Here is a 14,923-nt window from a genome sequence, read left to right as displayed (position 1 = left end):
GCAAGGATAAAGGGGAAAATTAGCAATAAAATAACCAACAATTAACACCCTATCACTTACGGAGTTCTTATATATCACCCCCAACACAGTTCTCAAATCGACAGTAGGATTCGAGCACACAACATTTTGTGAGAAAATGACTTATCCTTGCCAATTGAATCAACTTGCATTAATACATATAACAAATTGATTGCACTAATTCTTAAGTTTGAAAAAAAAAATCTTAAAGGAAAGTACGAAGTAATATAACACCCCTCACTTTTGCAACCAGATAGCCTTCAAGATTCTATAATATTTTAACAGTGCTGAAATATCACAAACTCCATCTATATAAAATTTTAGGAATATCTAACCTTTAAGAACAATGTGACGGTAAGATACAAAAATCTTTAATTTTTTTTTATTCCTTCTTCTCTTGCCATATTGCAACAAGGGGACCATATTTCTAAAGTCCGACATCCTCTCAATATTTCTTTCTGCATTTTTTTCCCTTTCCATAAAAAAATTTTTAGGGACAATGTGAGATTTAAGAAGTGAGGAAGGGAAAGGAAAATTTAAACCTATAATCTCTAATTAATAAAATCTCAACCTTAGCGAGTAAACTTTTTTTCTCCTCATTATACAAGAAGGGGTTGCATTTGCACCTGGACTGCCACTCAAACTCATTTGTTGACCAGGCCATGAGATTGGGTTTCAATGTTGTGGTACGCTAGCTATTGCAGAACAAGGAATTTGGCTGTGTTTCGGCTGAGACATATCTCGGCTGCGGACTGTGGACATAGTTTCTGCTGTCTTGGCTTCTGCAAAGGATACGGTGGCAGGTTAGGGGAAGATCCCTTTAACTAGAACCAGCTGGGAATTGGCTTTGGAGCTTGGCTTGCCTCGTGTGCTCTATCTCATGATTGTTTGTGAGCATAGGCATATTGTTTAGCCAATGTTATGGATTTTTTTTGTTTCAGGAATGAACATTCTCCTATATTATCTAAGAAATCTAAGAATTACTGAATGTAGAAAATTTAAGAAAAAATGTGAGACCTCGATTAATATAGTTTTTTTTTTTTTTGTTTAAGATCTCTAATGTTATTTATCTCTTTCTCTTCTTTGAATGTTTTTCGATAACTCTTAGCATCTAGTGCATATTCGACCTTTTCAACCTGAAAGATTTTTTCAAATTTTGATAAAAATAAATGGATATATGAAAATGTATAGGTTCCACAACGGATGGAGGTTGTGTACTATTGTTTTAGTTTTTCAACTTCTTAGTATTATTTTGTTGTTAGTTATTTGACTTCTTGATATTTCGTTTTTCGTTATTTGAATTGTTATTTTGCTCATTATATCAAATTATGCCTCATTTGTAGAATAATACTGCCGAATAAGTACCTCAAGCAGTTGTCGAGTTATTATTAATGTAGATGAATGATATTGCTACTATTAAGATCTTTATTAGTTGCAAATTTTCGAAAAGATAATCCAGCGGCCAGCTTCTAGAAATTTGAGATTAGGCAAATTCAATTAAAGGTATCAAAAGGCTCATCTTTTCTGTTATCAATCTTGACATGCAATATATACATTTTGCATTGTCACAATTTATAAGATGCCAAATTACTTAGGGAAAATTTATTATATGAGAAGTTGAAGTCTCTTAATTGAAGTTAAGGGTTCAAGTTCGTCACGATTCACAAATAATAAACAAAAGAGTCATTAATTCTTTTGTACATTAACATATGGAGGGAAAATGAAATCTTCTTGCGAAGATAGCTTGAACCTTGGTCCCTATGGTGAAAAGGTATGGCATCTTTTCATTATTTTTAAGTTCGTTGTTGGCACAAGAAGACAATTAATCCGTTTGGATGGTCTAATTTGGAGAAAAAATTCGTAAATATTATCCTGTTTACATCATAAATACAATTTTCAACAACTTTTTTTAATTCTTATATATATCACATCATAAAAAATGTTACAGTACTATTTGAAATACTTTTTTTTCCAAATGATCTCATATCCAAACACACTCAATATATTCAAATAGCTGCTGGGTAGTGAAGCCTTTTTTTTTTCCATTTACCTTTTCTAAAACCAACATCTTTACCAATCAAAGTATATTTTTAGGCAAAACTACTTTGTGCAGTCCAACTTATCTTTTTTCTTTCATGATTTTTTTCAACTATGTTTTGATGAAAATAATTACATTTTTATACTCCATTTTACTAAAAAAAATTTTTATCACATAACAACAGAGAAAATTTTGGGCATGTGCATTGGAAAAAGAAGATATCACGGAAGCAACTTTTAGGAGATTACATAAAATAGGGACATTCATTAATGTAATTATTGTTGTTTCTTACACATAATTTTCTAAGGTGATATTTGGAAAAGGGTAAAAAGAACGAATGATATTAAAGAAACAAACAGGTGCAACTTTTGCAAAATTCATCTATATATTGCAAATTCCAATACACTGATTCAGTACAGGTCGACATCATACAAAGAATAAACAAAAAAAGAAATAGGCATCTTTAAAAAAAAAAAAATCACTTTGCATCCTGAGTGCATCATTACCACTTAATTCAATCTCTGTAGTTCAGTAGAACCATAAGCATCTTGGCATCCATGTGCATGAATTCTCGTGAACTTCCATTGCTGGAGGGCGTTTCTAGAGAAGTAAGCAAGTACGGAAACAGGGAGAATCAATAAAACCATATAATGGGGATGAAAACTACAACTTAATGTTTGAATCTGATCCCTATTGACTATTTTTAGGTCTAGTTCTACAGATTGGTAAAACCATATAATGCAATCAAAACTTTTGGATTAAAGAAAAAAATGAAGGTAGAAAAGATGAAAAATGGTAATGACTAATTTTTTTTTATTTGTCGATGTGTCTTGATTGCAAAACTGAAAGCATTATATGGAAAGAAATTGGAAACGAATGGAATTTTAAGGGAGAAGGGGTAACTTGGTTAGTAAGATATATTAAGGATAGCAATTAATACAAATTCAATAACTTAAAAAGAATTAACCACTGCATTGGTCTAGTGGTTAGGGAAGAACTCTTAAAATCTTCTCAAAAAGAAAAAAGAAAAAACTAAAAGAATTCGAAGTAGTTGTTGTTGTAATGGCAGATGACAAATTAATTTAATGGGGGAGGGATTAATTGGGTGGTACACCGGGAAGTAATATAAGTGATAAGTTATCATGAAATTCCTAAAAAGCCAACCTTGATTTAAAATAGCTATCAAACTTCTAAATTAAATTTAAGGTTAATATAGTAAATTCACAATAAAGGTTAAAAGAGTCATTCTATAGAAACTCCTGCATTACACTGTTATACAACACGTTTAACCTTGAATACAAATTTCTCAAATGACATATAATTATCCCTAGAGGTGTAGATGAAAACTAATGAAACAGGCAAACGTTAGAAGTTAGAATATGACAACTCGGGGGACCAAATTGGCAATTGCACCTGAACCTCAAGAATTAACTCAATGTTCACTTTACCATTGACCTTTTTTGTTCATATTTTTACTCCTAAAACCAATGTTTTGAAAACCGGACCGGATCGGCCGGTTCGACCGGTTGAACCGCGAACCGGCCATGGCATCGGTCCGATTCTATGCTCTGGTTGACTTTGCTAGAGAACCGGTCAAACCCGGTAAAAATCGGAAAAACCGGTGAACCGTGTTGAACCGGTTTTTGAGTTTTTTTTTTTTTTTTTTAACTTTTTGCAAAATGATTCTATCAAGATTCGAATTCAAAACGTTTGTAATAGAAGACTAATGTAGTAACCATTGCACCATCACATTTTATTTGTTTTTTTTGATAACTTATTTATATAAAACAAACATTTATATTTCATTTTTCCATTTTTTTTACAAAATCTCATCCTCTCATGACTCTTTCTTTTTAATCTTCAACTCTTTCTTTTCTCTCTCATCTTTTCTTTTGTCACTCCATTTTTAATCAAACCTCATTAGTTTTAATTTATTGATGTTTTCTTCTATCTTTTAATTTTGTTTTTGCCCATTAAATTGGAAAAAGTTAAAAAAGAATTATTTTTCTTTAACCCAAATTATTTAATGCCACAACCACTCACTTTTATCTCATTTTTTGTTTCTTATCAAGTTTGCATTTCTATTTTCAATTCTCTTAACTTCTTTCGAACTCCAAACTTTCTTTTTTAAATTACAATCTTTAAATCTCAAAGACGTAAATTAAAATTTAAGTTCACAATATCAAATTCTCATAGACGTGAATTTGTATAATTTCAAAATATTGTGATATTTTTGGGTTGGATTTAAGATTTTTTTGGTAGATATAATTGAAATTGAGATGAAATTTATTTGTTTTAACTTATAATTTAAATAATTTATTTTTGAAAATCCAAATTATTCAAAAATAGTGAACTTTTCATCATATAAAGTTTTAAATTAGTCCATTGCATGTCTTATTTTGTGCATATATATATTTATATAAATTATTTTAAAAAAAATTCATTAAATCGAGGTTGAACCGGTCCGATCGGTTAAACCTCGACCCTTTCACCTCACCGGTTCAATTGACGGTCCGGATTTTAAAACATTGCCTAAAACACTAAAGCCCTGAACATTCGAACCGTGAACCGTGGTTTTTTAATTTTTGAGTCAAAATTGACTGAATTTTCAATTTTGACCGAAATTATCTAAACCTAGTCTTCAATTCACTCTTCAGTCTTCGCAGTTTGCGTCGGTCTTTCTGCTTCCTCTCTCTGCAATTGCCGAAATTGCCTTGCCCAGTTGCCTGCCGTCTCTAGTCTATTTCCTTCTCCCCTTAATGGCTTAACCCTAATCCCTTCTCCAAACTCCAAACTCCAATCTTGATCCATAGCAATCAGCAAAAAGGAACCACCGAAGCATGAAGTTTTTCTACTCACCGCACCGATTCTAAGCCAAAAAAAACTCTGGAATTGAAGCTTATACCAGGTTCGTTTATCTTTTTTTCCCTTTTTTTTTCCTTTCGTTGTTGATTACTGGGTTTTGGTTATGATCCCTCCCGTCCCCTCGGCCCTCTGTATATATACTGCTGTAATTTTTGCAGCCTAATCCTCGGATCACTGTGCCTAATCCCCTTTTCTCTGCATCCGCAGCCCTGCTTTTCTGTTCATTTGTTTCTTGAAGCGACGTCCCGACAATCCCATCTCGTTCACACCCTCTTCATCAGCTTTTCTCGAAACCAACTCAGTCTCAGGTATTTTACTTCGTACGCCTGCTGCGCTTCTATCTTCTTTTTTCGTTATGAATTGGTTTACGGTACTGATATTCGGTAATGAAATTTGCATGCGAAACATGATTCTACCAATTTTCGTCATGCACTGTTTTCGGTGGTCCAGAGGTACTATTATTTACTAGTTGAAACTGCCTTGAGTTCTTCTTCATCTTTTTGTTGCCAGTTGTGCCTGAATATACTATTTAATTTGAATGCAAAAGTTGTTGACTTCTGTTGCTTGATTTTGCAATTTCATTTTGTTAAAAAGGGGGTGTAGTTTGATGCTTCGTTTTCTCCAATATTCAAATAAATTGGTGTGGTTTCTTGTGTAAGGCAGCTACCTTGTTGGGAGACTCACCCACCACAGCCAGGTGTGCGACCCGGGTCGACCAACGGATTAGTCAGGGCAAAGCCCTGGATACCATGGCAGGCAACCAAAAAAAAAAGGCATATGACATGATTTTATCCATTGTTTCTGCTAGTGGGATACAGTTACTCGTATAGATGGGGTGTAAATAACTGGTAGAATTGTGAGAGGATTTTATATTAGTGAGTTCTCATGCTCCATTTTACTGTTACCCAATTTACTTATCTTCATAGTAAAGATTGCAAGCATATGATATTGTTAGAGTATGTTTTCTTATCAATCAACAAGGTAAAGTGTTCGATTATGATCTGGTTGTTTAAAGTTTAAAAGCATGGAAACTTCTCTGCTACTGAAAATAGGCTAAATATACACCTGTTTGCATACAAGTACTGCACGAATAATTTGCTTTTTCTACTATGATTTTTCGTCTTTAAAAGAACATTTGTGAGATTCAACGCTAAGAGTTTGTCCAACTTTCCTAACTATGAATTTTGAATATCTACAAAACAAAACGACAATGATCTTTAAGGCCACAGAGAAGAAAATTAGCTTGAAATCCATACAAAATTCTACAGTAACATGACAGATGAAAGTTGTTAAAATGTTAACCTTGTCAAGTTGATCAACTTCTGTTTTCCCATTGAATAGTGGCTGCTTCGCTGAACCAGATAAAAGATTTTAATTATCTCAACTAAAAAAGACAATAGTGCTTAAAACTACGCTCACCTGTACCACAAAGTAACCACCAAGTGAGTATATGGTTTCAAAGGGCTTCCATATTGACGTGCTAATCCAAAGTCACAGATCTTCAACTCACCATAATTATTTAAAAGTATATTTGATGTCTTTAAATCTCTGTGCAAAACCCAGTTATCGTGAAGATACTTAACACCCAATTTCTAGACTTGTATCGTTTTTTGTTAATTCTAATATTTAGACAATTTTTTTCATGTAAGTTGGATAACTATGTTAATTGTGTGTGTTAATTGTTGGATATTGCTCTTATGTTAATTATGGTTTAGCATTTATATCTTATTCTGTGCATAGGTGTGTGTGTGTGTCTATATATATATATATAATATAATTAATTAATTAATTAATTATTTATTTATTTATTGAACCGGGGTTGAACCGGTCTGACCGGTTGAACCTCGATCCTTTCACTTCAGCGGTTCAATTGACGGTCCGGGTTTTAAAACATTGCCTAAACCTTAAACCTCTCTTCTCAAACTCCGTTGCCTGATTTCTCGTGAGTTGCCTTTCTATATCCCGATTTACTTACTTTTTATGCATATTTGCGGCTCATCTTCATCAATTTCTTTTGCTTTTGTCTTTCTGGGGTATGTTTTTTAGGCAGAAATTTAAAATCTTGTTGTGGGTATAATAGAATTGGAGGGAGAAATGTTGAATTTGTTTGCTAAAATTGATGACAAAAGTTGGTTTGTCTAGGATTTGCCTTTAGCTGTTGAGGATTTTCTGCAATTGCATGCCTTCCTGAACAAAGCCTTACCATTGCTTATGGTGGGAAATTTATCGATTTTGTTGGCCCTTTTTTTGGGATGTACTTATTTCGATTTTAGCGTTCTTATTTTTTGGGAAAAATAAAGGTGCAAGTTCATTTATTTTCTCGCTGAGTAATTTGGATTTGATTATGTGAGATAACTAAGATGGGAAAGGAAAAAAAAAATTCACCTATGTGAAGTTCCGTGCAGTATTTAGTAAATGATGCTTTCGGAATTATGCTTGTGGGAATTGGGGTTTTTTTTTGTCCTTTTGCCTTGTTTTTTTCTTGGCTTGATCTTCACGTGACTTGTGTTTCCTCTCAGGCCACAGTTTCTCGGCTCTCGCTTTTCAATAGCTTTTAGCAGACTGAAAGCTACCGGGATTACAGTCCCATCCGCCGCTATCCACTCGGCAGTAGCAGCCCTGCGGACGGTAGGTAAGATTAAATTCATGTCCCAAATTCTGCCCCAGCATAATTTTTAACCCAGGCAGTTCTTAATTGTGGCCTAAATTCAAAATTTTGATGGAGTCGCCGGTAATTTTACTGAGATAATTTTCTTTAATTTATTCTTGATTCCCTCTGTGTTGTTTGTGAGAAATTTTTTTGCTTTTTTTCTTTATATGCTTAGGAGAACGAAGATTGTTATATTTGGCAATCTATGATGGAAGAAATGCAGCAGAAGGGTGTAAAAAGGAGGAAGGAATGGAAGAAAAATAGTTCGAAAAAATCCAAAAACAAGAAAAAGGTGAGAACTTTAGGGCCTGGTTCAGAAGATGGGAGGTTTAAGAAAATGGATAAAAAGATGAAAAAGTTTCTTCAGAAAAAGGCTAGAAGCTATAATTCAGATGATGATGTGGTGGAAGAAGAAGACCGGAATTTGAAAGGGGGAGAAGAGCAATCAGGAGTAGTGAAAAATGAGGTAAAAGGTGGGTTCAAGTCGAAATTTTCGGATAGTGAAGAAGAAGGAGAAGAGAATGGTGAAGAGAAAATTGAGGTTTCGGAGGATGAAGATGGTGAAATTCAGCCAGGAGTTATGAGATTTTCGGAGGGTTGTAAGGCTTTTAGGTTGGCATTCAAGAAGATTACCAAGAAAACTGCTTCAACCGATCATGATGTACTGGTGAGTATGCTTAACAAATTCTTGACTTCTGCTATTGATCATGTTTGGAGATTATTTTTGTAACTGTGATTGAATTTGATTAGAGGTGCTTCTTCTTTTTGGTAGGGTCCTGTGTTATCAGCACATAAAAAGCTTGTTGCCAAGAAGCTAGCTGAAGAAGAAGCAGAGAGAAAGGTTAAGGGTGAGGCAAAGAAGGAAAAACACCTGGTATATTGATGAATTTGTTTTTGTTATTTTGTTATTTTCATGTTTAGGTTCAAGTAGCGGAATTTAGAATATGTGATTTCTTTGAGTTTCACATGAGTGAAGTTTAGCCTTAATGGTCAAATTAGTGCAAATTTTGACTTTTACTTTATAATTAGTTCTCACGTGATTTGGTTTTCTTTGCATCAAAAGGTTGGAGAGAAGGGGCATGTGAAGCCTGCTAATTATTTGGATTCACATGAAAAGCATCTCATTGGAGTTGCTACCAGAGGAGGTATTCCTGACTTTATTGATAATGGAATAATTGTTCTGCAAGGAAAATGAAGGTCTATTTTTTAACTGACGAAGCTTCTATGTTTCACGTGTCTTGCTGTGCGTTCCAGTGGTCAAGTTATTTAATGCTGTAAGTGGCTTCTCCAAACCTATTGTTTTCAGATTTTGTTTCCAACTAAATATGACTGGTAGTTTTTTTTTCATTCTAGTTTTTGTGGTTTATGTAGATGAACTTTGTGGTACTTAAAATGATTATTTATATGGCATACAGGTCAATAAGGCACAACACTCGCAGAGAGGACTGAATCCCTCAAGGTCGAAAGATGAAAAAGGTAGGTGAAAAGCATCAAATTCAACGTTTCAGACTTTGATATATCATTTTTTAACAACAAGGTTCTTGCTTCAAGTACGTGGTATTCATTCCTATTATCTTTTCCCTTGGCTTCTGTTCTGACAACAATCTAATTTTGAAGCCAAATTTTTTCTTTGACTTGATATTCAGCAATACCTTCTCTTTTACTTTAAAAGAATTTGTATTCAGACTTTGAGGCTTTAGTTACTTGGTTCAGAATGTCCATCAAAAGCTTTCTCTTGCTTCCAAAAATGCATTATAACAGGGATCCTCAACCAAGAAATTAAGATAACATCCTCATTTGCAGTCACTAGAACATATATGTGCTGGGTATGAGATTTTCTAGTGTTACTGCTGCTTGTATCACTGTGGACAACCTGAGGTAATCAATTATAATTAATTTTGTACACAGGTTCGTGTTAGTCAGTTGCTCTCTTTAAGATGAATTCCTCTGTCTCTTTCAATGTGTGGTTAGAAGAGTGCTAACAAGATTAGGGAGCAAAACTTCCTTCCCAGGTGGATTATGGTGCTTCATTACTAATTCACACCTTCAATCCTTACTCTGTTATTTATCCTTAAGTTGTATGGGGTGCAATTTCAAGCTGGTTTAATTTTAGAATGTTTTCACCTCTGAATTTTAATGGTGAATTGCTATGGATCATGCCATGATCCCTGAATTGTTAAGCAGTAGTCATGAACTTGTCTGATGACGTGTTACTTCATGAATTTCTTTCTGCATGAGTTTTTTTGAGTTTCATCTTGGGATGTGGATGGATTTTGTGCAAAGCGTCATCATAGTATAAAGGCATTTTGTTTAAGATAGAAAACCACAATTAACAAGGTTAATTGATAGTTAACCTTCTTTTGTCTATGAAATAATGAACGTTGCTCTTTCATTTCACAATGTAGTAGTTATTACAGAATGTTTTGCTATGGAACTTTATCTTGGGTTGGATATTGACAGAAGTAGCAAAGGGTAGTTTGTGTTAAAGTTTTATGCTATGCCAAGAACTAAATATAAGAGTGTGAGATTGTGTGTCAAACTTATCTCCAATCAAACAAAAAGAAATGGAGACTTTTACTGGAGAAAGCTATAGGTGACAAATATCAGCATTTGATGCTTTTCTAAGTAGTTAATTTAGGCTATAACTGGTTGTCTGTTCTTTTTTTCATTTTTGGTGATCAGTGATACCCTGGTTTACATATTGACCATTGATGTCTGCAAATATAAGAAACCATTATTAAGATGATGCTGGTTAAATTCCATTAGATAAGTTGGATAACAACAGGTTGCAGTAAAAAGGTAAGGAATTACATGAAATTAGGATTTTGGCATCAGGATGAAAGATTTGGTTTTGATCAGATTCCAGTCCATAGTTAAGACTTAAGACGTATATGCAGATTCTTAGCCGGCTGTTGTAACTGGGAATCCTCAAGAGGATGAGGCTTCAAATCATTGAGAACTGATACAGGTGTTCTATAGATTGGATTACAGATGAGAGAGTTTTAGATAAGTAGAAAGCATCTGGAGAAAAACGATAATTAGTCAGATGCTTTAGGACTTTAGTAATTTAAAATAAAAAGAAATAATAAGCTATTTAGATTAAAATTCCATTTAGTGGTCAGGCTTAAAAGTTTTCTTGTTGAGCTACGTAAATCAGTTAAATTTTATTCTTCATCATAAATTACATCTTCTTTGACAACACCTTCTTTGGTGGAAATATTTTTTATGGCGGAGATTCTTTTGATGGTAGAAAGTCTAAGAAAAACTCGAATTGCGTGGACAAGTGTCATCCAAGCCAAGGGAGTGGATGGAAGTGTACTGAGATCTGGACCAGAAGGAATTGAATTACATGAGGATGTTAGGCATTAGGATTAGAAGATACAGATTATTTGAAGTTCTTATCTAGAGATATAACTTACCTATTTAATTTCTTAGAGCCTTCAGATGTAGTTAATGCTAATCAGTTTTAAATACTATAACTTGTTTTTTCTAAGAACTTGATGCTTTGCAAAGAACAGCCCAATTCAAGGTTTTCTCTTGGTTTTCCTAAACCTGTGTGTGATCATGAAGACTTTGTACTTGCCCACTTCTACTTGCCTTATAATACAACTCTTCTGAATTAGTATTAGTGGTAGATCATAATGCCTAAATTGGAAAGCAGCAAATTTCAATAGTTGGAACTTGAGATGTCATACGAAGATACTTTGTAGTTTAAATGTGATGTTGGTATCTTTTTATCTAGCTTGTAGTGCATGGAACAGGCAGATAACCAGAGAACTCTGTGTGTGTGTGTGTCTGTGTGTGTGTGTGTGAGAGAGAGAGAGAGAGAAAGAGTATCTTTATCGACCTTCAACATGACAAACGTTCACTCTGCTGAAACTTGCTCTCACACTGCCTCCTCTGTAATATTAGGCAGAGCCACTTCAAGTAGTTGTATTGCAACTGACGAGTGTGGTCTTCTGATTAGTCATTTTTCAATCAGTTTTAGAAAGAAACAAGTTGGTTTTTGACTGTCTAGTTAAGGGGATTTATTCCTAATTCACCCTGAGCAGCAAAAGTACATTGACATGCTATTTCAACTCAAATTTAAGCTAATACATGTCCTTAATGCTGTGATTATGAAATGGTGGACTCAAGTTCAACCTTTATTAGGAATTGTTTTAGCATGAAAGTTAGGAAATGATAATTTCATTTCAGCTGGGAGGTGGTGATCTCCATCTCATTTGTGCACTTAATAGTAATCATAATGTACATCTCACTGCTTATGGCCTTCTAAGCATGCATGAATTTGGCTGGTAAAGTACATAGTTGCATCTATTGAGTATCCCTTTGGGAGCTGAGGTTATAATCAGTTTGAATAGTTTTAATTTGTCTTTCTTGGCTGTCGGGAGTTTCTTGGCTGGTAAAGTACATAATTGCATCTATTTTCCCTGAGGTTGTAATCAGTTTGATTAGGTTTAATTTGTCTTTCTTTTTAATCTGTGCACCAACCTTAAGTGCTTTCACTCTTGAGCAACTTCATACAAATTGTCATGTCATTTTTTTATAAACATCAAGTGATATGGATATTTGTGGTGTTATCTTAAACCTGCAGTAATTAAGAAGCGGAGGAAAGAGGCTTTTTTCTCAGGCTTGGGCCAGACCCCTTCCCAAAAGACCGGGAGCATAGAAAAGGTCAATCTCTCTACATGTTTGTTCCTAGTTGTGGTGTTTGAACTAAATTGCTCTCTGTTTCTACCTTTTTTTTTCTTTGTGCATGACATACTTTGGAATTCATCAATTTTTTTGCCCTTTTAAATTCTTAATAAGGTAGTCAATTAATTTGTTATATTATGTGTAGATTGGTGCATCTGCTGGCACTGGTTCTGTTGATGCTCCTGCATGGGCGCCATTGCGTGATAATTACATGTTAACAAACTCTAAGTTGAAGGACTGGGATAAGATGCCAGTGAGAATCTCTCGAAACCATTCCTTTTTCTGAAGTGTTATACCCATTCTGTAACGCAACATCCCATCTCATTTGCTTGTCGAAATTCTGCCTTTCTTGCCGATGCAGGACACAGCTGCTGTAGATGACTTTGGGTTGCGACCAGATGCAGATAGTTCATCTGATGATGAGTAGTAAATGTCAGGATAAATTCCAGTCGACTTGCAATGCTTGGATGCGGCCAACTGGATGGAGCTGGAGATGATCTAAACAGGAGCAAGAAGTTGACTCGTCCTCTTCATTCCAAAAGCCATTACCTATTCTTATCATTAGAGATGAGACATCATAGACAGATTCTAACCTTGATTTGAACAGCTCCATACTCCATTTTCAAGACTCGGACAGTGTTGGGTTTAAAGAGTACCAGCTCAATCATAATTCAATTTTCACCAAAAAAAGAAAAAGAAAAGAAAAAGAAAAGGCAGTGTTAAAGAACCATTTCATCAGAATCCCCGTCTGTCTCACATGATTATGTTAGGATCAACATTGTATCTACCTGTGAATTGTCTCCGCGCCCACAAACATCATGTAAGAAACAATATCATCATTGCATAGGACTTCATTGTCCAATGCACGCTACAACTCAATTAAAAGGAAAAGGAAAAATTGTTTAAAATGTTTTTCATATTTTGAAAATTTTTTTTTTTTTGTCCTTCATTTTAAAAGTGTAATTTTACGTTTTTTTATAAATTTACATTAATCAATTTGATCCATATCCAAGTTTTTGACCAATTTTTGAAAGGAATTTACTATGTATTTAGTACGTGATTATTTTTTTGGGATAAAATTATCAAATCATATTTTGCATAATTCGATTCGTAGTCTCTGACATTTTATAAAATGAATTTTTTCGTCCTTCACATTTCACAAAAATAAATTTTTTTCATTCTTCACATTTGACAAAATAAAATTTTCATCCTTTATTAATCATGTGTACGAATAGATTTCATGTTAGGGTCCGTTTGGTTGGACTGAAAATATTTTCCTATATTTTCCATAGAAGTCGTTTTCTTGGAAAATTACTTCCTTCCCCGTACTTTTCCAGTGTTTGGTTATTTAGTGAAAACATTTCCCAAATTCCTTTTTTCATCATTTTCTGGTGTTTCGTTTGTCAGAGAAAATATTTTCTGATATGTTTATTGATATGTTGCAAATGTTTTTTTATTCTCAAAACATTTATTTTATTACAAGTTATTTTTAGTTTCTATCCATTATAATCATATTATCATTTTTATAAAATATTTATTCATATTACACCATGAATTCTTAAATGGAATTATTAATGATACTAATGAATTGACTTTTTATCTTCCTTTTAAAAAAATTCATTAAGGGGAGAAGAACCTAAATGCAGAGGATCCTTATTCATGGTATAGAATGAGAACCATTGGTACATAAAATCACCCTAATCAAGCCTAGGGTGACTCAAATCCCTGCTTTAAATGTTGTCGCATCAGTTGGATCAAGAATCTGGAACAATTCAGTACATACAGAGGCAAATACATGCCAAAGCAATAAACGAAAATCACATCTCCAAATGATAAATGGTCCCAAAAATAGTAGTTGCCCAGCGAGTAAAGATGTCAACTAGTGGTATCTCATGATCCAGTAATTAATTGGAGAATTTATGAGCATGTAAATGCATGCATATATAGCCTCAAATAATAACATAACATGTAAATAGCTGTTCATGAAGACTAGAATCCACTAAAATCTGTACAATATGCTGGCTGAAAACATAAAAGCAACCCCCTCCAGCTAACACATTTTGAGTTGGATAACCCTTTCGACCTCGAAATCTTCCTTGAATTCCAAGGGGTACACTTGCAACAACATGCATCCCATCTATAACCCCTACATAATCCTATTTTGTGATATAAATTAATTATAAAATAGTTTCTATTATTTGAGTTAATTAATTTTTATACAAAGAACTGAACTTCCAGCAAACCAGGGGTAGTATCTTCGACTATTACGGATCTCTTGTGGAGTCACACCATTTGCCAATTGTATTATGTGCTTACCATTTTCATTAAATTGCATGGACCAATACATTGTATCCTTGTACATCTAATCAGAACTAAAGTTTCATATTGTTACTACTTTGGTCTATTATTTATATAATGTATGTAGGAACTCATTCTGAGATTGCAATTAATGTTGTTTTCAGGTTGACGATGATGGCTCAGTATCCAAAATCAGGCACGCGGAGACATTTGAAGACCATTTGAAATTTTTCAAGGATCTTTGAATTGTAGTAATAGTATTGCCCGCTGGAGTGCTATACCAGCTTTAGCATATTGCGCAGGGAGGTTGCTTCTGTAGCTATCTATATAGGCTAACATTCAAGAGCCCCTGGTGTTGC

General features: G+C 34.0%; 1 protein-coding gene across 1 annotated transcript; it reads left to right on the top strand.

Moving 5' to 3' along the window:
* The first annotated feature begins 5,158 nt into the window (after nt 1-5,158).
* LOC113701958 (uncharacterized) lies at nt 5,159-13,128 on the top strand. Its single transcript, XM_027222879.2, has 11 exons — nt 5,159-5,229; nt 5,585-5,694; nt 7,441-7,549; nt 7,747-8,238; nt 8,344-8,445; nt 8,635-8,716; nt 8,826-8,845; nt 8,987-9,047; nt 12,166-12,245; nt 12,412-12,519; nt 12,628-13,128. Exons 4-11 carry the CDS (start codon nt 7,777-7,779, stop codon nt 12,691-12,693), a joined length of 981 nt encoding a protein of 326 aa, XP_027078680.1. The 5' UTR covers nt 5,159-5,229; nt 5,585-5,694; nt 7,441-7,549; nt 7,747-7,776; the 3' UTR covers nt 12,694-13,128.
* The last annotated feature ends 1,795 nt before the right edge of the window (nt 13,129-14,923 follow it).

Source organism: Coffea arabica, chromosome 7e (genome assembly GCF_036785885.1).
Source record: "Coffea arabica cultivar ET-39 chromosome 7e, Coffea Arabica ET-39 HiFi, whole genome shotgun sequence".
Taxonomy (NCBI): domain Eukaryota; kingdom Viridiplantae; phylum Streptophyta; class Magnoliopsida; order Gentianales; family Rubiaceae; genus Coffea; species Coffea arabica.
The sequence above is the reverse complement of the archived record's forward strand: the minus strand, read 5'-3'. Positions and strand labels throughout refer to the sequence as shown.